The 22,558-nt window shown below is 44.3% G+C and overlaps 2 protein-coding genes across 8 annotated transcripts; one reads left to right on the top strand and one right to left on the bottom strand.

Moving 5' to 3' along the window:
* Positions 1-10,861: 10,861 nt before the first annotated feature.
* On the top strand, positions 10,862-17,269 carry LOC120709555. Of its 3 annotated transcripts, none has more exons than XM_039995238.1 (9): positions 10,862-11,330; positions 12,510-13,121; positions 13,521-13,623; positions 14,597-14,665; positions 15,080-15,158; positions 15,636-15,724; positions 16,030-16,091; positions 16,197-16,293; positions 16,767-17,269. In XM_039995238.1, the coding sequence occupies exons 2-9, from the start codon at positions 12,814-12,816 to the stop codon at positions 16,815-16,817; spliced, it is 858 nt and encodes a 285-aa protein (XP_039851172.1). In that variant the 5' UTR covers positions 10,862-11,330; positions 12,510-12,813; the 3' UTR covers positions 16,818-17,269. The 3 variants fall into 3 exon arrangements, with proteins under 3 accessions (XP_039851172.1, XP_039851156.1, XP_039851164.1); XM_039995222.1 differs by having other exon boundaries at positions 10,866-11,330; positions 15,080-15,194; XM_039995230.1 differs by lacking the exon at positions 10,862-11,330 and adding an exon at positions 11,644-11,826 and having other exon boundaries at positions 15,080-15,194.
* A 29-nt stretch (positions 17,270-17,298) lies between these two features.
* On the bottom strand, positions 17,299-21,947 carry LOC120709582. Of its 5 annotated transcripts, XM_039995266.1 has the most exons (4): positions 21,695-21,947; positions 21,526-21,597; positions 19,178-19,462; positions 17,299-17,778 (listed from the first exon to the last, which is right to left on the bottom strand). In XM_039995266.1, the coding sequence occupies exons 3-4, from the start codon at positions 19,427-19,429 to the stop codon at positions 17,665-17,667; spliced, it is 366 nt and encodes a 121-aa protein (XP_039851200.1). In that variant the 5' UTR covers positions 19,430-19,462; positions 21,526-21,597; positions 21,695-21,947; the 3' UTR covers positions 17,299-17,664. The 5 variants fall into 5 exon arrangements, with proteins under 5 accessions (XP_039851200.1, XP_039851213.1, XP_039851183.1 ...); XM_039995279.1 differs by lacking the exon at positions 21,526-21,597 and having other exon boundaries at positions 19,178-19,453; XM_039995249.1 differs by lacking the exon at positions 21,526-21,597 and having other exon boundaries at positions 21,695-21,944.
* Positions 21,948-22,558: the final 611 nt, after the last annotated feature.

The following is a 22,558-nucleotide window of genomic DNA, read 5'->3' as shown; positions in this document are numbered from 1 at the left end:
GGAGGATCTCCGAAGAGGTGAGTGGATTCCGCCGTCGTGTCGACCTCCGTGTGGCCGCCCGGAGGGGAATCTGCCGTTCCCGGGCGTGTGGGGGAGGCGGCGGAGCCCTTTGCCTTTTGACGCCTGGGTGGAGAGGAAGAATTCTCTGAAATCTAGGAGGCCGAACGCGGCCTAGATTCTACTCTAGTCTAGTACGCCGCATTACGAGGCTGGACCAGGCCGACCGGCCATTCGCCACCATCTCCTTTCCGGCTTTCTCTGGCCAGCCAGTGTGACGCGAATAAAGCGGCCGGCGAGTTGTGGTTCTCTCTCGGTGCCTGCCTTGTTCGGAGTTGGCCGGGCTGCTGCTTCTACTCCTAATTAACCCCGCTCCGATCAACGAAGCCAGCAGGCTCCAGGGGTTCGATAAAGACGCATTTCCCTCTCACCTTGATGTGCCAAAGCGAGGTTTCCAGCGCCTTTCGTCGTGTGCAAGGCACCGATCTGTTCCTTTCGTTCACCATGTTGGTGCTGCCCCCTTTGCTTCCCTTCACTATCTTTGCTCCGGCACTGCCATAAATAACTTTGCTTCTTCTCTTTTTTTTTGAGATTACACAGTACATTTACTTCTCCTCTTATTGCGGAGAAAGTATATCAAGAAAAAGAAGGGACGCAGTTATCATTGTAGATACATACTAGTATATTTCTGAAATTCCCGATTAATTAACCTGGTCATCAATCAATTGATTTTAACAATTTGGTCGTGAGAACGGTGTGTACCATGATCACGTGGCAAAGCTAAAGTTTGAGGTGTCGAGCCCCAACATTGTTCCTTTTGGGTGACGTCACCCCCAGTGCAGCACCAAAAAGGAAGAATCTTCTGCAAAACGTACCTCACTGCAGCGTGCAAATCGAGGAGTCCCCGAAGGGGATCTGCTTCAGCATCCCCTCAGATTCGGACGAGGATGAAGATGATGTAGAGGAGCTTCACTGGCTTCCTCCGTGCACTTCCCCTATGGGGAAAGGTGCTGCGGTCGTTGGAAGGCGCAGATCCGCCTCTCCCACGCGCAATCTGGATGGCCCCATGGCTGATGCGCGTCGCTCGGGACGGGCGCCGCCCCGGTCGTCTTCGCCCCCCTTGGTCGATGAGGATGGTTTTCGCCGGGTCGTCAGTCGGCGTCGCCTTCGGGAGGACGCTCACCGGGTGCGCCCCCCTCCTCCCCCTCGCGTTCGCCGGCCGGTCCCCGCAGATCTAGTGGGGAGATGCTTCAACTGCCTAGCGTTCGACCATGTCGCTTCCCAATGCGTCAATCCCTCACGCTGTCTCCGTTGTGAGAAGATCGGACACGTCGCCAAGAACTGCAAACGGCCTCGTTGTGCGCCGCTGCGGGGTCGTGGTCGGCCTGTACGACGGGCAAATCCTCATGTGGATGCGGCGGTGGCCTCCAACTATCGGGGCGTGGATCGCTCCGCGGCTTTCGCTTCAACTGCTTCGTTGGGATCTGCCTCTACTGGTCGCGACTACTCCGGTCCTCCGTCGATCTGCGCAGCGTCGCCCACGGAACGCTCCACTTCGCCGGCGAGCCGGCGACTCTCGCCGGCAGGTCGCTCGGAAGGCCGCTCGTCTCCTCCGCCCTTCCCTCCGGAGCTTCCGTCGGGTCACCCAACCAGGCGCATCCCCCTTGTTACCCGTACAGTCGCCCGTACGGAGGAGCTCCAGCTTGAAGAAGATGCTTTGGTCGCAACCGCTTTGGTCGTTCTGGTCCTTGGCACAAGACCCTCTCTTGCCCCCTTCCAAGTGCGTCGATTCATCCAGGAGAACTACGGAATGGTTGGCTCTGACTTCACCTTGCTTCGGTACTGGCCGGAGGATTTCCTGGTGATCTTTCGTAACCCTGCGGATCTCCGGCGTGTCCTGGACGCCCCACCGCTGCCGCGGGCGGACATGATACTGAGATTTCGTCGTTGGAATCGGCTTGCCACAGCTGATGGGGAAACAATGCGATATCGAGTCATGCTTGAGATTAGAGGTCTCCCTGCTCACGCCTGGTCTGCCACAACTGCCCAGGTCATCCTTGGTGACTCCTGTGCAACCCCTGAGCTCACTCCAATCACTGTTGCGCGTGCTGACCTGCGTCGTTTCCAGACTGCTGTTTGGTGTAGTGACCCGGACCTCATTCCGAATGGGGCTGTGATTCGCATTCCTGAGAAGGTGGATGTATCGGGGGATAATAATCTCTTTCTTCGGCCTAAGGAAACCATACATCATGATCTGCGTCTTCTTCGTTACAGAGTGGAGATAGAAATTCTTGAAATTCACGACTGGAACGACTCGGGGTCGTCGGACAACGGTGGCACTCTGCCGGACCGTGTGATCAGCGACTCTGACTCTGATGAAGATTACCAGGGCCTCACGCAACACCTTCTTCCCCGTCTGTGGCCTCGGAGGACGGTCTTCAGGACCCCTGGCTATGGGGATGGGGCAGGTGATACGTCTGGTGGTGGTGGTGGTGCAAGCTTTGGTGGTGCTGCTGACGGTGGTAATTCTGCTCCGATGGATCGTGAGAGTCGGGGTTGGTCGTTTCCCTGCTCCATTCGTTTCGGCTCCTTTGGATGCGTCGATGTCTCGCCTGGTCGCTGCATGCGTGCTGAGCCGATCATGCGACCAAACTGTTCGGTGCTTGATGAGGCGGTTGTACAACTTGCTTTGGAACGTGATGTTGCTGTCACGGGTCGAGCCTTTGATCCCATGCTGTTTGAAACGGCCGTTCAGGCTCATTTTGATTTGGCTCGGGTTGCTGCCGCCTCTGTTCGGGCGTTTGATCCAATGATTGCTGAAGCGGATGGCGCGGGCCGCGTGCGCACTTGGGTCCACGATGATGCCGGCATGCCTGGGCCTGTCCAGCTCGATAAACGGACCTCTCACCTCCTTTCTGATCCTATGTTAGCTGAGTTCAATCTGCAACCACCCCCGTCTGAACCTGCTATGGACGAGGTCGTCGCTGTCCCTGCTGCAGACAACGACATTTCGGCGTTGGTCGATCTGGAATCTGTGCATTCTGTTGCGGATCTTGTAGCGGTACGTTTTGATGTTCAGGACCCTCAGCCGCTATCTCACGTTTCTGATGACATGCACAATGTCACGGTCGCTCGTGGAGCGCGAGAAACGCTTCCACTCCATCTTTTTGCTGGTGCTGAGATCCCAACGAATGATGTAATTGCTGATTTTGCACGTGCTGTGTGTACCGATGCGCCCCCACCTCCGTTGGTTGCTTCTCCGCCGCGTCGGAGATCTCGCCCGCAGCCGGAGGAGTTAACTATCAGACGCAGCGAGCGTTTGGCAAGAAAATCACGGTACCGCGCAACAAAGCCTGTTGTCCAAGCACAGAACATCATGATGAAAAAGCTAGGCATCACTTCTGACAGCCAGCCGCCGGATGCCTCCTCATTCCAGCAGTTTACGGCTACGTTCTCGTCCACCCTAACAACCTCGCACTGCGAGGCTCTTGATGCGTTGCTGCCTGCTGGTATGGGCTCCCTGGCGACGGAGGTGGCCTCGCCCATGATGGTGTCTTGAGCCCCTTGCTAGGTTGCTTGTTGGTCGCAAAAACTGTTGTTTGTGTTGTTGTTTTGTTTCTTAGTTTGTATGTGTGTTTTTTCAGTATTTCTCTTTTTTTAGTCCTTTGTGCTCTTGTGTTGGTCAAGCTTTGATTGGCCACATCAAGATGGTGTCTGTAACTGCTTTCCTCTTAATGAAAAACATGCTCAGGCATGGTCGCGAAAAAAAAAAGGAAGACACGCTCACGCTGCATATGATGCCTGTCAGTGTGTGTGGCTCTTTGGCACTACCGCACTAGACAGGGATTCGATTTATTTGATGTGATCTGCACAGTAGTTGTGTTTTTTTTTCAGGTAGGGTCAAGCTCCCACCTTGGAGGGGCCACCTCAAAAACAATGCCTTTCTGTTTTCAGCGGTGCGAGTTGATACCCTGCTCGTGCTTTGCTTTGGCAACCAGAACTGAATGCATAGAGATTCTGAATTTCTGAGCTAGGCTGCATGCAGTGCAGCTACCGGCACATTTTCACGAATTGCCCTCTCCAGGAACTTGATCGAAGAGGGGTATTTGGTGATGCACAAGTCCATTTACAATTCATAGATCCATCGCAGATGATCATGGTGCATACGTAACGTTGCCTGCCTAGCAAGGTGAGGTGATCAGGATGGGATAGATGTTCGTTGCATATGACGGTCGGCTAACTAATTTATTAGATAATGGTTTCTTTTTGTTTGTTTTGCGTAACTTCTGGCCTGGTCATCAGTCAATCTCTCATTTGTCAAGGATCGGATGATACATCATAAAGTAGTTAAACGCCTGTTTATTATATACATCCTTGTTTCGTACGGTCATTGATGTATGCTCGGATTTTACATTAGAGTGTTGACCTAACTTACCACGTGGTTTGTCTGGCTTGTTACGTGTTATAAGTTGGCAATAAAAAATAAAGAAAACCCTAAGCTCTGAGCTGCGTTTACTTTTCGACCATCTCAAACTGCTTGGGTTGAACCCCAACAGGTGAGAGCAGGCGGAAGGAAGGCGACTAGCATCCGGCGCAGATTCTACCGTTCCCTTCCACTCCGACGGCTGGATCGGCGATGGAGAGGTTGGGGAACGAAGATTGAGGTGGCTGTTGTACATACTCTTGCTTAGTTTGAGTAGTTTAGGTCAAGCAGTGTTCCTAGGGCGGAGGTGACACTGTGGCGACAGAATAATCTTCTTCAGCTCCTTCTCCGCCTTGCTGGTACGTGTTCCAGTGCCAGTGAAGGGATGAAAAGGTGTGTCCCTGCTAGATTTGGAGATCTGGATGCTTTAGATCTAGTTTAGTTTTATTTTGCTCCCTCCTCGTCTCCATCGGAGCTGCTGCCGGCGATCGCTTTGGGAGGTACGTTTGCCAACTCAAGGAGATCTTGCAGGGACTGCGATGTAATTTTTACTTTCTTCAAGGGTATCTTTCCAAGTTTTTTAATGTAAACTTTATGAAATATCTATCAATATAAGCCCGGATTCTCAATAAAAAAAACTATTCAAGTCATTCACTTTTCAACCTGCTTGGGGTTCAAATTAGATTGGCTTTTCAAGTGAAGTGGCATTAAAAAATAATTTTGCATTTTAAAATTGGGAAATGTTTCAAAAATATTCTGACCTTTTAAACTTGGACGATGGAGATTCTATAACCTAAACCCATCTTGCATATTTTAAATAAATTACAATTTGTCTACAATTTTTGGTTAAAAATTCTATATTAATGTTAATTCCCTTCAAAACAAATTATATGCATATCAATATTTGCCATAATTGATTAAAGGCATATACTATTTTCCAAATCAAGGCATATAGTTTCCAAATTGTGAAATGAATTCACATGATTCTGGAAAAGTTTAATTAGCTGCACATGAGATCGGATTACTCAGATCCTAAATCAATTTATTATGGAGTGAACTAAAGTTAGTCAACATTATTATGAAAATGGTTTAGTTTGGTTTGGTTCGGAACACTGTCTTTTTATAGTCCTATTGTAGTTTATTTCTCTCACGGTTCTGCCTCTGATGTCTAATCCGCTAAGACACCCTACAAAACACTCGGCACGTGGTAAAGGAAATTAATGGTCATACACTCATCATACCTAATGAACACAAAGTCATCAAATGCCAGAATAAAAAGAAAAAACTTCCTGGGCACAAGTGTGCCGACTTTAATTCGATTCATCAAAGAGAGCTTTAGTTCCTGAATTTCTTCCACCGTCCAAGTTGGCATGCATGTCGGAATGCAGCGAAACCACGTCAAAGTGACTAGGGAGTTGAACAAACAAAGCGCTTTTCCGTGCAAAAGAAAGCGCTTTAGTTTCACCACAGGCGATGAACATGCGGTGATGCGAGCGAGAGTAGGAAAACGACTGAAGATCGAACACGAACTTTACAATTGAAGTGGCACCACTGTTACGGTTTCAACCATTTTGGAAGCAGTAAAGCTGGCTAAGCACTAGATCGCGCGCGCACACACACATCGTCACAGCGTAATAACTAGAGTGCAGTGGCATGGCATGGCTCGTTTGAGTAGTGCATTTCGACATGCTTGCGACTAGCTAGTTTAAGAAAAGAGGAGCTACCTTTCATTCTCACGTTTTATTAGGTCATTTGCAGCTATGTTTTTTATTTCCTCATAATAAGGCAATTATAGTGCATACACTTTTGCCAAAAGACGATTCGACCTGTCTAACCTGAAGCTTTTACTTATTTCTATTTTTCAGTGGCCTAGTAGCTCGATCAAGCGGCCTGATCGAGCTGCTGAGCCGGAGCCATTGGTCGAGCAAAGATAGACATGAGACGAGAGGCCCGTTCCAATTTTGGGCGCCACGCCCGCGCTTGTCCCCTTTGCACGGCGACCAACCACCGCGCTCGCTTTCCACGCCACGGTACGGTCGTGGCGGGCCCCGCGCGCAGGGGCCACGTCACGTGTCCGCTTCGCTTTGCTCGCGTCTCGTCTACTCCGTCTCGCTGCAGCTGGTCGTCTTCCTCCCTGCGCAGTGGGGCTTGTTGGGCAGCTGGTGCCTTCCGCCTGGACCGTGCACTAGCCCATGCGGGCCATGTGTCGCGCGGCGGCCGCGCCGTCCTCTTCGCCGCCACCGGAAAGCCAATCGTTAGCCGCGGCGTGTCAGCGTCTCGCTGACGGCCGGCCCGGGGGGCCCCCGCCGTGTGAGGACTGACGGCCGCGTCCCGACACAGGCCCAGAAAGGGTAAGGGACCGACCAGAGCAGCTCCACTAGGTTGGCTCCACTAGCTAGCTGATGATGGAGTGCTAGATAAACCATGGGGAAGCTAGTTAACGACGATTTGCACACTGCAGCTGTGGCAGCATCAACAGATCCGAAGGCCAACCATTTTGTGGGTCCGCACACCTTGCTGTTTTTAATCATGTTTACCATGCATACTCCATATTTGAAATTTTAGCCACAATATATTTGAACCTTTTTTTGATTGCTATATATATTACGAATTTGCGAGCACTCCTATATAGTTTTAGTTTTAGTTCAAGGCAGTGGCGGAGCTAGCCTAGAAATTTAGGTGGGGCATACTATAAATACAATTTTTTAATGACATCGTATAGATATACATGAATATTTACTCTGTAATAAATCTAAATGTTAAATCACTATAAGCACATTTTTTAATGACATTGCATAAGACATACATGAATATCTACTATGTAATAAATCAAAAGATTGATTTAAGAGGGTATATCTCATTAGAGGATAGCAGAAAATACCACCTCAATATAATCCATTAATTCAATCAATATCAACTTGTAAATTTGAAGAACAAATGAGTTAGTGTAATATATGATTATATGTGAATATGTGTAATAAATCTAAGAGGATATATCTCATTAGAAAATAGCAAAAAAATACTAGTGTAATAAATTATTAATATAATCCATTAATTCAATCAATATCAACTTGTAAATTTGAAGAACAAATGAGTTAGTGTAATATATGATTATATGTGACTATGTGTAATAAATCTAAGAGGATATATCTCATTAGAGAATAGCAAAAAAATACTAGTGTAATATATTATATGTAATTATATATTACATTGATTTGAAAACAACACTCAAAAATAAGGAAACAGGAGTGAACCAGCCGGAGGAAAGCGGGGGAACTAAGCAAGCACGAGGAAATGAGCATGGTGTGGAGAAAATAGGGAAAGAAAATAGTGCAAAACGGTCGCGGAAAGGATTCGAACTTGCCACCTGCTCCTCAGGATAAGCACCTCTTACCACCAGACCATGCGCAGTTTTGTGTTTTAACTGGTAACTATTGACTACTTGTTCTGGAGTTAGCTGGGGCAGCTGCCCCACCCTGCGTGATGGGTAGCTCCGCCTCTGGTTCAAGGGGAACTCGAGCTCTCTCAAACTTTTTTTAAAAAAAGCTATCTCAAACTCAATAATACACAGGGGGCGAAACATACTTGTGAACGCCTCCTTTTTCTTTCTCAATGTTTAGTATACAAGGAGCACTCCTGATATGCTGATATCTATGTGCGTATCTTTAAAGTATATATCTTATAATATATATATATATAAATATTTAATATTCCCTTAAAGATGCCTGACTTGTTGGTATGGGTCCAGTGCGAATCTAATTCATTCCTATTTTGAACAGTGTGGTATTCCCTTAAAGGATTGTGGTTGCTTTGTATGCGAATCTAATTTCTATTTCGAACTAGTCATATACTACTCCGTTGTAGGTGCAGTCGAACTAGATAGTGGATCGAGGGTTAGTAGTGGGGTGTAGAAAATAGCATGTAGCCACCCATATAGCGGGCGCTAAGCTACCGTAGCAGCATTTTTTTTAAAAAAAAGTACTACAAAGCTTATGGTTACCAGCAATCCAACACTCAACGCAAGCATGGTTATTACCAGCTAAACGCCTAAACTCAACTACGTGCATTTTTCAAAATTCAAACAATTCTCAAATTTAAAAAATCAAAGTGAATTTTCTAAAACACACCGGTCATCAATTTCTCATCGCAAATTCCTATATGCCGGCCTTTCGCTTTCCTGGAGTAGTTGGGTGGACCTGGCCATCCTCGAGTTCGTCCATATCCAGTGACAGCATCAGGCCGGTAAACAATTCGCCGGGCAGCTTCACAGAAACTAGTGGCGGTAAACGGGCTGCCTGCCCGACGCCTTGCATGGCCGACGCGTGGCTTGGTAGCAGGTCAGCATGCAGGACTCTGTCACTGTGATCCGGTCCGGTACTCCAACCCCCAATTCCGCGAAGAAAAGAAAACGTCCACGCGCTCATCCACTCGCTGGTCACTGTCCTCAAATTCTCCAGGTCCAGGGGCTCACCTGCGGCGACTCAAGTGATTTTCGAAAATTTAATACTACTACTAAGAATATAATTTTCGAAAAGGCTCCTTATCTTGGCAAAAAGGACAGCTGAGGTCAAATAATGTACTAGTTTTTTTGTGTTTATGAAAATTAGTGTAGCCACGGCTGGTTAACTGAAAGAGATCGATGTTTGCATGTGTTTGCCTTTTCTTTAATTTGGGTCAAGACGGAATTATAACTTCAGCCACATGAAAATGTTCCTTGTCCAGTCGAATAAAAATGGTCAGGGGTTAAGCATAAACTACAGATCAGAGTTTACAAATGTAGCCAATGGAAGTACTTGCACGTTTCTCCTGGATTATACAATCGGGCCTTGTGGTTCACGAGACTGCTATTTTATACCACACCAGCTGTGAGCAAATCCAGGTGTCCGACAGTCCGAGGGAGCACGCGTCGGGATCCCCCGCGCACTGCGAAATGTAAGCAGAGGCAGCATGGTCAACAGATGGCCTTGTTTAGTTCTAAATTTTTTTTACAGTATCTATCACATCAAATGTTCGGATACATACATGAAGTATTAAATGCAATTGAAAAAATAACTAATTACACAATCTAACTGAGTAGCATGAGGTGAATCTTCTAAGTCTAATTAGTCCATAATTAGACATTATTTGTCAAGTAACAACGAAATGTGCTACAGTACCAAAACCAACAACTGTTTAGAAATCTCTTGAAACCATTGCCTCCGTTTACATGGAACAAGTCTGAAGTCCTGTCCAATGTCCACCAGAGAAATCTTAGTAAGGCCATGTTTAGTTCCCACCCCCATAAACCCCGTAAATGCAAAAAAACCGTCACATCGAATGTTTCGACACATGCATTGAGTACTAAATGAAGTCTATTTACAAAACTTTTTGCATAGATGGGCTGTAAATCGCGAGACGAATCTAATGAGCCTACTTAATCCATGATTTGCAACAGTGATGCTACATTAACCATTCGTTAATTATTGATTGATCATGGATTAATTAGCATCGTTAGATTTGTCTCGCAATTTACAACCCATCTGTGCAAAAAGTTTCGTAAAAAGACTTTATTTAGTACTTTAAATTAGTAAGATTCCACCGCAAAAAAATTTTGCGGGCCTAAACGTACTTCCAATCGTAGGCAGCTTACTTGGAGCCGTACGGAGCTAAGGAAACTTGTGCTAGTCGTGCATGTTCTTGAATTCCTCCAAGATCATCAGCCTAGAAAAAAGGGTCTCTATGATCAGTCCTGTGCAGACTTGAATTGGTCAGATTTTGAGCTTAGATGTCTAGCACTGTTATTAGGTTGTTCTTGTTTTCCACTCTAGATGCTTCTGCTAGCACCTTCCAATCCAAACAACAGAAGAACAACGCGTGATTCTTCAGCATATCCAATTCAAAACAGCTGACACTTGGAACCACCGGTCCACCCGCACCTCGATTCGCAGTGCAAGTAGCAGCAGCAGCAGCAGCAAACACATGGCTGGATCCCAAGGCCATGAGCGGATAAGCGAGAACTCAAAAAGATCTCTGCCTCTGGCCGTCTCTTTTACCGGCCGGGCCAGTTGCCCGCCCACCACCACTCCGGCCGACACATCAACCACTGCCAAGCGAGTCCGCCATGGCCTTTCGCGCGCACCACTGCTCGGCCGACGACTAAACAAACGGGCTCGGAGCTGTCATGTCCTAACTCCTGATGCCCCCGAGCGAACACGCCCGCCGCGAGAGACAGAGGAAGAAATTCTTGTCTTACCAAATGCACGCGTGCAATTGGAGCGAGTAAGCTGGTGACCAGGAAAGCAATTCCAGGGAGGGGAATGGGGAGGAAGATTATTAAGAATTTAAGAAAAAGGGAGGAGACGCGCGCCCGAAAGGGGACGAGCACTCGATTCTTTCCTCACTAGAAAAAGTGGAGCCGAGCAAAGAAAGCACAGGGTAGCAGTGATAGTTTATAGTGGCAATAATTGTTTGGCAGGCGTTGGGAATAATCCCGAGCGCGGAATTCCAAGAGATCTCATCTGCCCCTCAGCCTGCCTCTCTCTCTCGTCCTCCTCGAGCCGTCACGGCGGCGGCCCTTGCTCGTGTCGTGTGGCCGCCCAGCTCGATCTCTCCCTCTCTCGCTTGGTGCTAGTGCTGGTGTGCGGCAAGTTGTTTGGCTTTGGCCGTCTCCTTCCTTTGTGAGCGCATATAAGCGAGCAGCATCTCGCCTTTGGGGGAGGCGGGGCCGCCGCTTTTTGGTTGCGCTCTCCCCTCCTCTCCCCCTCCCCCGCCTTTCCATTGGAGCGCGCAAAGCGGGACGGCACCACCATTTAAAGAAGGCCAGGGGCGCGGCGGAGGAGGAGAAGAGACCACCAGCTCACACTCCATTCCCGCACGTTTGCCTCCTCTGCTTCCGCTAGCCTCGGCGGACGAATCGGTGGCGTCGGCTCAGGTGCGTTTCTTGATTTGGGCTCTTGGAATTTGCTTACGTGATCGGGAAAAGATCCTGATTTGGCAGGATCGGGCCGGCGGCCGGGTTGCGCTCGTGCGTTAGTGGTCTCTTGATTCGGTTGCGTGACCTAGCGGAAAGAAGGGAGCTTGGCGCGGGCCGCTCGGGCTCGGCGTGGAACTCGATGTGGAAAAGCGAGTTCCTTGGATAGTGCCCAGCGAGCCTGGGGGCCGCCGTCTTCCGTGCAATCATCGTTGCTTGATTTGGTTGCTTCCTTTTTGTTCAAGTCTTTGCGTGCTGCTTTCCTAGTGTAGGAGCAGATCGATAACCTGACCAGACACTTTTTGTTTCTTGGTGCCTCTGCGTTTGCCGTCTTCAAGCAGCGTGTTCCATCCTGAGGTCTCAGGCTCTCAGCCGTGCTGCAGTCTGCGTTATCTGCCTTCTTGGTCTCTGCCCTCTGCTGTTATTGTGGAGTCTCTGCAGCAGCTTACTCTTCGAGGTTTTTTGCTAATGTCTTCTTTGATTCATCTGGTTCATAGCATGACTAAGCCTCAACTTTTGATTGTTTGTTTGAGTTTTGATGCTGCCTTCTCTTCGGTTCAAAATCTCGTGTCCTTTCTACTAGAACTGACATAGCTTATTCCTTAGGCCTATCAGCTCTTTTTCCATGATGTTTGTAGGATCTTTACATTAAGGAGCATATCCTCGTATTATTGATTCATCAATTACGTGATCTTGAACTCTTGATATAATTAACTTGTGCTGGATATTTACACTCTTGCTTTGTGTGCTGTAATCGATCTTCTGATGCTGACATGGCTGAATTATTTCACATGGTGCACTCTTGCTTTTCATAGTTCTAATGATAGTTCATGTAGTTGCGACAGCTTTGGTTAGACACTTCTTGTAAGACCCATCTGAGTAAATAGTTATCCAGGACATTTGACTACAATAAAATAAATCGATTGAGCACTGGATGGTACTCTTATCATTTTCATTTTTGTGATGTGATCACTGATGCTTCTCTTTAAAAAGTTGATCCTGAGTCGCCAACTGAAAGCTTACTTTGGATTGGATTAGCTTCATTGATTATTATACTACCATGTGTGATGTGGAACCCTCTAGTACTTAGTGTTGCGCGGAGCAATTGCACTAATGTTACTTTTTTCATGTCTTTTGTAGGAAGTCTAGTGTGGACGTGTCTCAAAACTAAGTATACTTTCATTAGAAGAAAGATCTATTCAGTCAAGCTTTGCTAATCATCGTCCTAGTTTTGGATGGCATCCATGGTTACTTCAATGAGTTTATGGCACCCTTGTTGTCGAGCTGATGTGGGCTGTATCACAATGGAACTGTAATATTTGCTCCAAAAGTTTCCTCATCTTCGGAGAAAGGTTCAAGGGGGGTTAACAACTTATAAGTGTTGTTCTGAAGCTTGATGACGTGTTCGTGAGGGTTAAGTGAGAGTGAAAAGTTTTCGTCTGGCATGCAGATGTCAACAGATCCTAACCACTTTGGGGTATTTCCACATTCATTCTGCAACCAACATGTGGTTTCATTTCAGACGAGTTCAATTACCAGTGGATCAGGAGGAGCCATGCCAGTTTGTCTGGACACTTCCAGCGCAATGAATGGCAATATGGCGATGTTGAACACTACATCTTCCACAATTGTATCCACTGGTTCACCAAACATGATTCCCGATTCCTCTGGCCAGAGCCTCAAGTATAGTGCACCAATGGCCGTGGAGTGGTCCTATGCTGAGCTGCAAATGTTGAATGACGGCCTCATGAAGTAAGATATACTCCTATGTTTATAATTCAATGCTATTTAACAATCTGATCGTGACCATAGGCCAAACTGCCAAGATTTTGTGCTGCTTAAATACCTAAATAGTTTCATAATACTGAGTTTTATAATGTTTGTGGCTGATTTTAGTCAGAAATTCACCTTAATGTCCCTTTTTGATCCTCTCACGAAAGGAACACTCTCTATTTCTTTAAGGAATTGTTACATGAGCATATTTGTTGGAAATATATCTCTTTGTTCTCTCACAAAAAATGCAGGAGTTCATTTTACTTTCATTATTTTTACTGATACTTGATCCAATAATCAGGGACATGATGCTTTTGTCTATCTTGTGTTCAAGCTTTTATTTATTCATTATTTCGTTCTGGCTGATGAAATTTTCAGGTATGCAAATGAACCGGGAATCATGAAGTACATAAAGATAGCAGCCACGTTACCAGACAAGACAGTAAGAGATGTTGCCATGAGATGCCAATGGATGGCAGCGGTTAGCCCTTGATTTCTTTTATCTATTATGCAGCGTCTGAATGCCATTTCCTCATCTGTTGTTTTCAGTCCACATTTCAAATGTGAAACTCCATTGGTAGCTAACAGTACTGATATATACAAAAGTCATGCTAGATGTTCATCCACTCTAGATTATTTTGCTTGAAAGGAACATTTGGTCCCGCTTCAGCTTATGGATGGAGACTAACAGTAGTTTATACTTCTGTGTCTTGTCAAGATGATATCACCATAATTCCACTAAACCAGTGCCGCGTGTGTGAAAGTAGATCATGTGGAAGATACACTTATTTGCCAGCATCTATAAAAATACTATAATGGTCTATTATGAACTTTAAAGTTAGTGTGATCTGAGCTGGTCCTCCTAAGTATCCTTTTGAGCTGTTGCCCCAAAGACTTGCCTTTGTATTTGTCTATTGTGTACTATATTAATATAAGGGAGCTGAAAAGTCTGATTTTGACATTACTACCAATAAGGTTTGCAGCCTTATGTTCTCTGCTTCTGTGCTCTTGTTTCATGTCGAAACTTGAGAGCATGTATATTGCTTAGAAGGGTCAGCATGGATGTTTTTATTTACCTTTTTCTGTTAGTCCAACTAAGGGGCCATGTTTGAGTTGATTGATCTGTGAATACCATTGAACTAACCTAACTGAACTTGCCATTTGCCAATGCGACAAATAAGAATAATTTCATGCCTCTCTTTTACATCAAAGATATGAGGAAAAGAAGAATAATTTTTGTAGATGGCTAGCGAAACATAGGGTTGCTGATCCCAAGGTTTTATATATATTAAGTAACATTTAGTTGTATCCTACTAGATGCTTACTACTGGAATTTATTAATATTTCTCATTTATGCTGGTAATGATGATTATAGTGATACTTGCTAAGGGAGTTCATCAATTATTGCTCTCTTTATCGATTCAGTTGGTACCAATAATTAGATTTTTTTTCAGAGAAAAGAAGCTACAAGACGACGAAAGCCTGAAGAACACTATCCTGGAAAAAAGATAAAAGATAGAAAGGTACTCATTCTTCCATTTTTTTTATGACATCGCAGCCTCTTGTTAGCACCAGAATACACTTGAAGAAATCACTGTTCTGACTCCTGATAGATTTATCCAAATTTGGACTTCTTTTCTGATATCAAATTTATTTTGAAACACACCACAGTCCACGGCTCCAGCATGTACAGATGTTCTGGTGTTTGTGTAAATGATGGAATGAATTGAACATTTAATATGCTAGTGGCATCCGCGTGACATAATTTAATTGTTTCCATATCAGATTACCCAAACAGGAAAATGCATTATAATGTGATACTATCAAAAATAAACTTGAGATGATAAATATACATGATGAAACCTTATAATTTCATAGGTGGTAGGTCGCATTTATGAGCTTATTTTTAAATGACTCTGAATATGATTGTTTCTCAGGACAAAATGGCTGAGCCATCATCATGGGTTACCAATCCTCCAGTTCAGACTGACATGAGAGCTTCTGCCTTTATGCCTCGTAACACCAGACACAATAACGGATTTCTATCTGGAGGTTGGTAGGTCACCTATAGAGTTATATATCAAGTAATTGACTATGTATAATACCTTTTCCCATTGCTTTTGGCAGCAGTGAAATATTTTAACCCTAATGATGCACAATTCTCCTGCGTGTTCGAGGAAAAAAATTATTTCAACCCATTTTGTGTTCCTAGGAATGCTAAAAAGTTATTTCCTTAAAAGTAGAGACCTTGCTAATGCATTTATTAGCCATTTAGCCCTATCGACGATGATTCTGCCGCCAAAAGGAATTACCACACTTTTTCAGCATATTTTATGATTTTTATATTGTAAATGTTCTAGAGTCCTCTTAGTTTCCAGTACATGCATATGGGCTTTCCCTATTGGCAAAAATTTTGAAACAAAGATTGTCTTGCTTATTTCACATTATTCAATTTTGCACAAGGTTTGACATATCTTTTTTCCTTTTATGCAGACTCTCAAATCGATCATGAAATGTTAAATATATTGGAAGAAAATGCTCGACTTCTCAACGAAATAGAAGTAAATATTTTGACATCGCAGGTTGGTCTTTTGTTTCTTCTTGTACAATGCGTCTGGAAATTCAGTTCAAGGCTTTAGTGTTATGTTAAAAATATGTATCCTCGTCCAGATTTACTCTTAATTTAGTCTGTCACAAATCTGTAGCATACACAGTGAGGTTAATAGCTGGCTCTATCCAATGTGCTCATGATAATTTCTCATCATTAGAGGAAAAAAAACATTCCCGCATCTGCTTGGTGCACATTTTCATGAGAAATTGTCATAAGCTGTTGGAAGATTTAGCTGTGCAGGAGTAAATTTCAATTCAACATGATAATACTTTTCAGGCTCAGAACAACATTGATCTCTTCCATCGCACAAGAAGGAACATCAACGGTCTACTACAAAGGTAGAGTTTACCATATTTTATACTAAAAAATTGTCTCAAAATGGAAGTTTGAATGCGTGTTTATACAAGTGCTTTCTCTGATGTGATCCCCTCCTTGATTAACAGCATGAGCCAAATTCCCGGAATAATGAGCAAGATGCCCCCATTGCCTGTTTCAGTGGATGAAAGGCTAGCTAGTTACATACTCCCTTGCTCTCCTATGGTAAATTTCTTCTGCTTTCCTCATGGTCTGCAACCTGGGGCTGCGTTGATTGTTAGTCAGGTTCTTAGCTACTGATTTGAAGATACAGGACCAAAAATACACTTTGATTTTGACCAATATTCAGCTTCCTATAATAATTCATGTCACGACTCACCAGTTCCTCACTTAAAATCATTTTATCGACGAGTTGACTTTCTGCTTGGTCCGGCCATTAGTAAATAATACTTGGTGCATAGTCAGTGTTGCTTAAGGTTCTACTTTGTTAGCCAGTACTCAGGAATTACTTAAACGATACAGTCATTAGTCTGTCTGTAATTACGTAATTAATTTCATCATTTTCCATTGGCAACATGCATATTTGAAAGAATACTAGTGCAGTAGTGCTTTATATATATTGTTGCTCTCTTATCCATCGAGTTCTAAATTCAATACTGAAATGCTCACTCTTGATATCCCGTCCTTTTCTTTTGAAGGCACAAGTTCTTGGCAGCAGTCATTTGAAAGAAGAACCGAGAGTATGGTAGGCCATTGCAGACAGAGCAGCGGCTCAATTTTCAGCAATAGTTTGATCAAAATATCTGAAGAGCCATGTGCTTGGGTACCTGCATGGAGAAGCACAGATCGAAGAAAGGTCGTGCTTTTCTGAAAGCTATGAAGCAACAGGATCCACTGCACCATATGGCCTTCAAAACGCTGTCCAGCTTACCTTCTCAGGAAGCTCTATATTAGTGATTGAGAATTTGAGATAGGGAGAGTTTTCCGTAAACTGCAGTTTTCCTCACCCTGGTTGCACATATTGATTCTTTTTTGGGTTTTCTCCTGGTGATCGATGTTAACAGAGGTGTAGCATAGATACTAAACTTATATATGAATAATTAGCTGGAAAAGCTTTAGCTTTTTTGTCAGTTACTACAAGGTAACAACCTTCTGTGTGTATCTATTATAATTCATATGCAAGCCTGGCTCTCTAAACTGCCATCTCTGACCTTCTGTATGACTCTGTGCTGGGTGTCTCTTAAAAACTGCAAGAGTTATCACAATTCCAACCAAGTGCAAATAGAGGCAATGCTGTAAGCCTACTTCGGCTGTTCTTGCCAAATGTTTGGAGATGATTTCTGAAGCGTTAATCATCGATCGAACAGAATTAGATTCAGGAGTAAAACGATGCCGAACAGGGGACAAACCACATGATCTTTTTTCTAGCTTTGCTTCATTCAGCTCGCTCACCATGAATGTGCACTGGCGATGTAGCAGTACCCACATTTCTTACAGTGACATGTACATCTCGACCTCTTTTCTGCAACAGTTTTTTTAGGCATCGCCTCCCTCCTTTTTGTGCTTCACAACAGGCGATGTGATGGTGTGAGCCCATCAGGCTGCTGCCATCGGCGCAACGGCGGCGACCAGCTCGCGGAGCGTGCGAGCCGCATTGCCATAGCACACCTTCACGACCGAGACACTCCGGCTCGCCACGGCGTCACCCAGCTGCATGCACGCATTTATCAAAGAGCAGTTTCAGTGTCAAATCAAAGCATCGAATGCATCCACAGACCCAACTAGCTGACATGACCCCTCTTGTGTCATTGTCCAACTTGTTTGTTGTGTTGAGTCTACACCACAAGGACCAAAGTGTGAGTTCTCCAAGTTTAGCCCTGACTGATTACACATTAACTTCAATTTATTGGGAAACACTAGCAAAGAATCACAAGAACTTGATAAATGGTGCACAAGCTTCTTAAATCTCAATAGATTCTCGAATTTCAATGGGAAATACTGGTCAACTTGTTTATTGGTCTGCAGTTTGTATATATCTAGATGATCTGGCTGGTCTTTGTTGACCTGATTATGGTACAAAGTGGTGAGAAGCTTTCTCAAATCTGGATAGTGGAGTTCCCTCTGGTTCAACTTTCTCAAGTGCTAAACAGCGTAGTGAGTGACTCAGAAACTATGACACAGAAAGCGCAAAACAAGGGCAATCTGAGGTAGAATTACTTCTCACTGCAAGAATTTCAGCTTTTGCCGTGAGTTGGTACCAAATGGGTGACCGTGATGTAGTATTTTATTCCACTAGCTAGTAGCTCGGTGGTTCGACGTTGGTCGGTGAATGTTTGTCTTTGATTCAGTATTACTCTCGGCAAGAATGCATTATACTATATCACCTTCGGCCAATTATTACAAAGATTAGTTAACAACCCAATCCCTCGGCCACCTGAATAAATGCTCAGAAATAGCTGTAGATCTCGTAGAATTCAGAGACAACATGTATTAAGAGATTTCAGAGTAACCTTATCTCTTTCTCTTTCTAAAGAAAGATTGCTGAAGTCTATGGCTCAGCAGAATCTATGGTATGCAGTGCTTGATATCAAGGTATCTCTGAACAACCAACAATTTTGCAAATGGAGGCTATGATCATCTGATAAGTGGGCCGAATGGGAATAATTTTAACTGTCAAGATTTTTTCGTAAAAATAAATAAATCATTACCCCCGAAAAAGGAGAAAGAAGTTAATCTGCCAGAGTTCAGGGAGAGCATTCAAACTAAGCGATTGCAGAGCTACCCTATCTCTCTGTCACCAAAAAAAATTTGCTGACTGTATGGTATGTAGTACAAGATGCCACGGAAATTCTGAACGATGAACAATTGTTGATTGAGCAATGCTATATCTATGATGAGGTATGCAATACCATCTGTTAAAATCGGTTGATAAGTGGGCCCAAATGGGGTAAGTTTTAATTGCTAAGAATTATGCAAAACAAAAGAAGGATTTGGTGTGTGCACGGTCTTTGACTACCCAGTGAATTTATCATGCTGACTGCTAGCTAACAAAGGAATGCTTATAATGAAAGCTATCAAATATGGGAGAAGAAGGCACCAATCACATCACCTCATCCATGAAGTAGAAGAAATTGTTGGCGAGAAGGGTAATCTCCTCCCTGCGCTCCTCGCACTCGTTATGGGCGATCACACGGCTCAGGTCAATGTACAGGAAGGTGGCTTTGAGCTGGAGATCCCTCCTGACCAAATCCCACAGATCATCATCCAGATCAGTCACCAGATCCTCTTCCATGGACAGAAGCTCAAGCGCGGAGCTCTTGATCCGACAAACGCATCCCCTCAGCTCCATCCCCTGATCCATTGGTGCTCCTGTGTAGTGTGCCCTCTGCTATATCTTGCAGTTGCAGATGACAAAGGATCAAAGGCAATGATGTGGACGTATTTAAGGAAAGGCAAAAAGGAGAAACTGATTCTTGGAGCATGTCTAGAAGCAAACAGATGTCAGCATGTGCACAGAGAAAAGGCCCCGTGTAGTGCTTCAAGGGGCAAAATGGTAAGTGCAGAAGATTACAACATTAGTTATGGATGAGACCTTTCTGCATATTGTTGGGCTTTTTATATAAAAAATGACAGGGAAAAGGGAAGCCAAATTTGGCCACCTTGTCTCTCCCTGGATATCCAGCGATGAAGGCAGCTTAGAAGAAGGTACCGGGAATTTCTCACAAGGAAATTAATGATATGGTTACAGCCAAAAACAATTTGCAGCCATCGCCCATTGGAAAAAGGTCAGAAACTTCAAAATGAGTTGCTCATATTCAGGTAAAAAGGGGTGACAGAAAACAAATGTGATACTATGGCAAACTATGATCTGCAATAAAATATGTTTATTTCAAAAAAATGCAATAAAATACGTATATGTTTCAGATGGAATTTTAGAAAGAACCTATTTATCACTCATGAGTTTCCTAACAAGTGATCTTAGTTGCTCATCTACCATGAAACACTCAATCAAACCCTCTGCTTTGTATATGTACACATAATTGTTACCTTGCAGAAATGCATGGTTAATCAGACTACTATATAGAAGTTTCTAACTAGCACACCTCAAATTTGTAGTTTCCTTATTATTTCATTAATTTTTCTATTCTCGATAAATTTGCATACTCATAATTTTCACAAATTCTTGATCATTGACAGAAGAACTTAATGATCAGCATAAGTGCATGTTTATATGAACTCACCCAATGACAATAACTCACCCAAGCGTTGATTTTATCAAATTACTTAAAGAGTCAATGAACTTTTGAACTCTACGGCATTAAAAAACATTTATTTTACTTTTACAAGAAAATGTACTGCATCCTGTAAATATACGGATCTGCTACTATTTTCAACCCTGTCATAAATAAATGGACCAAAAAGAGCATCTCAGTGCAAAGAGTTCGAATTTGTTTAAGTAGCCAAACACCAAACAATAAGAACAATTCAACAATCTCAATAGGAGCAGCCAAACGAAGTTAAGAACATTAAGGAAGTAGAAACCGAACAAACACAGTAACACAGTAGAGAAATAGTCCCTCACTCAGTTTGTCATACTCCCTATTGAGAAATGAAGTAAATGGAAGTGCATTCCTCCCTATAGGCAAAGCAAATATGAACCTAGTTTCATTCGCCGTCCAGTGATCAGATTAAGCGTCCCTATTACCTGAAACATAGAACTGCTCATTGACGTCAGCCATCTTCAACCCTATTCTACTTCCTCATTGAAACACCTTTAATTTTAGCCGAACCCTTTAGCAGAAATTTTTTTTGACTAGTTAGTTTTCAAAATTGATGCCTTCTTACTCTGAAACAAAACCTGATGAGCCAGAGGGATGATCCTACACACAGCAACAACTGAAACGGAAGGTTGGGGCATTACCACTGCCAAAAACAAAAGCGATGGAGGAGTAGGAATTATCGCTTATCCCTCTCAAGACTTAAACCAAAAGAGTATTAAGTAACTGAACAGGATCACCGGATGGGATCAAGTCAGCTTCGTCTAAATCAGGAGAGAAGCAAACAACTGCTTTAGAAGCAAAACAATGATAGATTCCACCCAACATTGTTGGGTCCGTGATTCCGCACCACCTACCACAAATCCAATCAGGTTGGACTCCCAAATCTCAATTCCCTGCCGCCTCCTCTTCTCCTCCCACCAAAAGGCCAAAAGGCCACAAGGAGTCAAGAAACAGGGTACCGACTCCTGGTCATATGTCCGGGACCCATAAGCAAAATCTTTCATAAGGGGACAGAGATTTAAAAAATCGCTAGCGGTGCTCCCCGTGACAGAAAAGATGCCGCAAAAATGCATTCTTGCCCCTGTTCTTGGGATTAATTAATCGGCTTGCGCCGTGCGATCAAGGTTAAATGGGGAAAGGAATCGACTACAGCGGTTTCCACTGCTGCTTTCTTTACCTTTCCTCGGCTCTACCACCCTAAACAGTTGCTACTTGGCACCAGTCATTGGTTGCAGCAATTGCTACTAACCTAAACAGCATGAAATTAACACAGGAAGCAAGCAAGAAAGGGAGAAAGATGGTTGGAGAAAGAAAGGGAGAAGAATGGGCTTGTGCTGACAGCTTACCTCCACGGCGTGGGTGAAAAAAGGAGGGGTTTTGCTCTCGCCTCGACGCCAACGCTGACCCAATCCTGAAATCCGCCTGGGCGAGGCTACGATGGATGTCCGCAACCGAAGGTACGAGTGCGGTAAAATCGCGGGGCGGCGGGGGTAATCTGCGAAGTGAGGGTACGCCGGCCGCTGTATTCGTTGCCACTGTGGGGGGTGGGGGTAATGGAACTTGGAAGTTCGGTATGGGGTTAAAAACTGACGGTGACGACAGGGCCTCAACCGCTCAACCTGTATCACGCGAATGCCGAATATTATACAATTTGGTCGTTATTTGGGGAATTACTTTTGCGATAATTTCATACGAGAACCCAATGATCTACGGATGACAGTTGAATCCTTGTGAGAGTAGAGAAAACTCTCTCTCTTTGGGGATGGCGCTACAGTGTAGTTTCAGTTTCAGAGCTAGTCCAGACCGACAACTATTCTGTGCAACCATGCATCGTACCAACAACCAGTCCAGACTCCAGAACATACAACTATTCTATCAGTTTGGACAAATCTACTGCTTGTTTCAACAAAACGAATAAGTCTCCACAAATGTAGCGCGTGTTTCAACAAAACGAATCAATCTTCAGTCTCCAGTGAGTACAATATTAGCCATCCCCACAGCAGTTGCCTTCCTTTTTTGTTGGCCAAAGACCGTGTGGTTCTGCTTCGACTGAAAGCAGCTGCCGCTTTGACACACTGAATGGCTGATATTACTTTTGCTTGGAATGGATCAAGGGGATAATCAAGCTAATCCCTTACTACATTTTGCACATCACCTTCACTGTCTCAAAAAACAAAACACTATCCACCAATTTTATTAGAATTGAGATT

The sequence above is a fragment of the Panicum virgatum genome, chromosome 1K (assembly GCF_016808335.1).
Source record: "Panicum virgatum strain AP13 chromosome 1K, P.virgatum_v5, whole genome shotgun sequence".
Classification (NCBI taxonomy): Eukaryota; Viridiplantae; Streptophyta; class Magnoliopsida; order Poales; family Poaceae; genus Panicum; species Panicum virgatum.
The sequence above is the reverse complement of the archived record's forward strand: the minus strand, read 5'-3'. Positions and strand labels throughout refer to the sequence as shown.

Coding starts and splice junctions, on each gene's coding strand:
- LOC120709555 (XM_039995222.1), top strand. CDS start 12,814: ATGCAGATGTCAACAGATCCTAACCACTTTGGGGTATTTCCACATTCA. Junction 13,624..14,596: donor GATGCCAATGGATGGCAGCG/GTTAGCCCTTGA, acceptor ATTTTTTTTCAG/AGAAAAGAAGCTACAAGACG. Junction 15,725..16,029: donor TAAATATTTTGACATCGCAG/GTTGGTCTTTTG, acceptor AATACTTTTCAG/GCTCAGAACAACATTGATCT.
- LOC120709582 (XM_039995266.1), bottom strand. CDS start 19,429: ATGGATCAGGGGATGGAGCTGAGGGGATGCGTTTGTCGGATCAAGAGC. Junction 17,779..19,177: donor TCTTCTACTTCATGGATGAG/GTGATGTGATTG, acceptor GCGTGCATGCAG/CTGGGTGACGCCGTGGCGAG.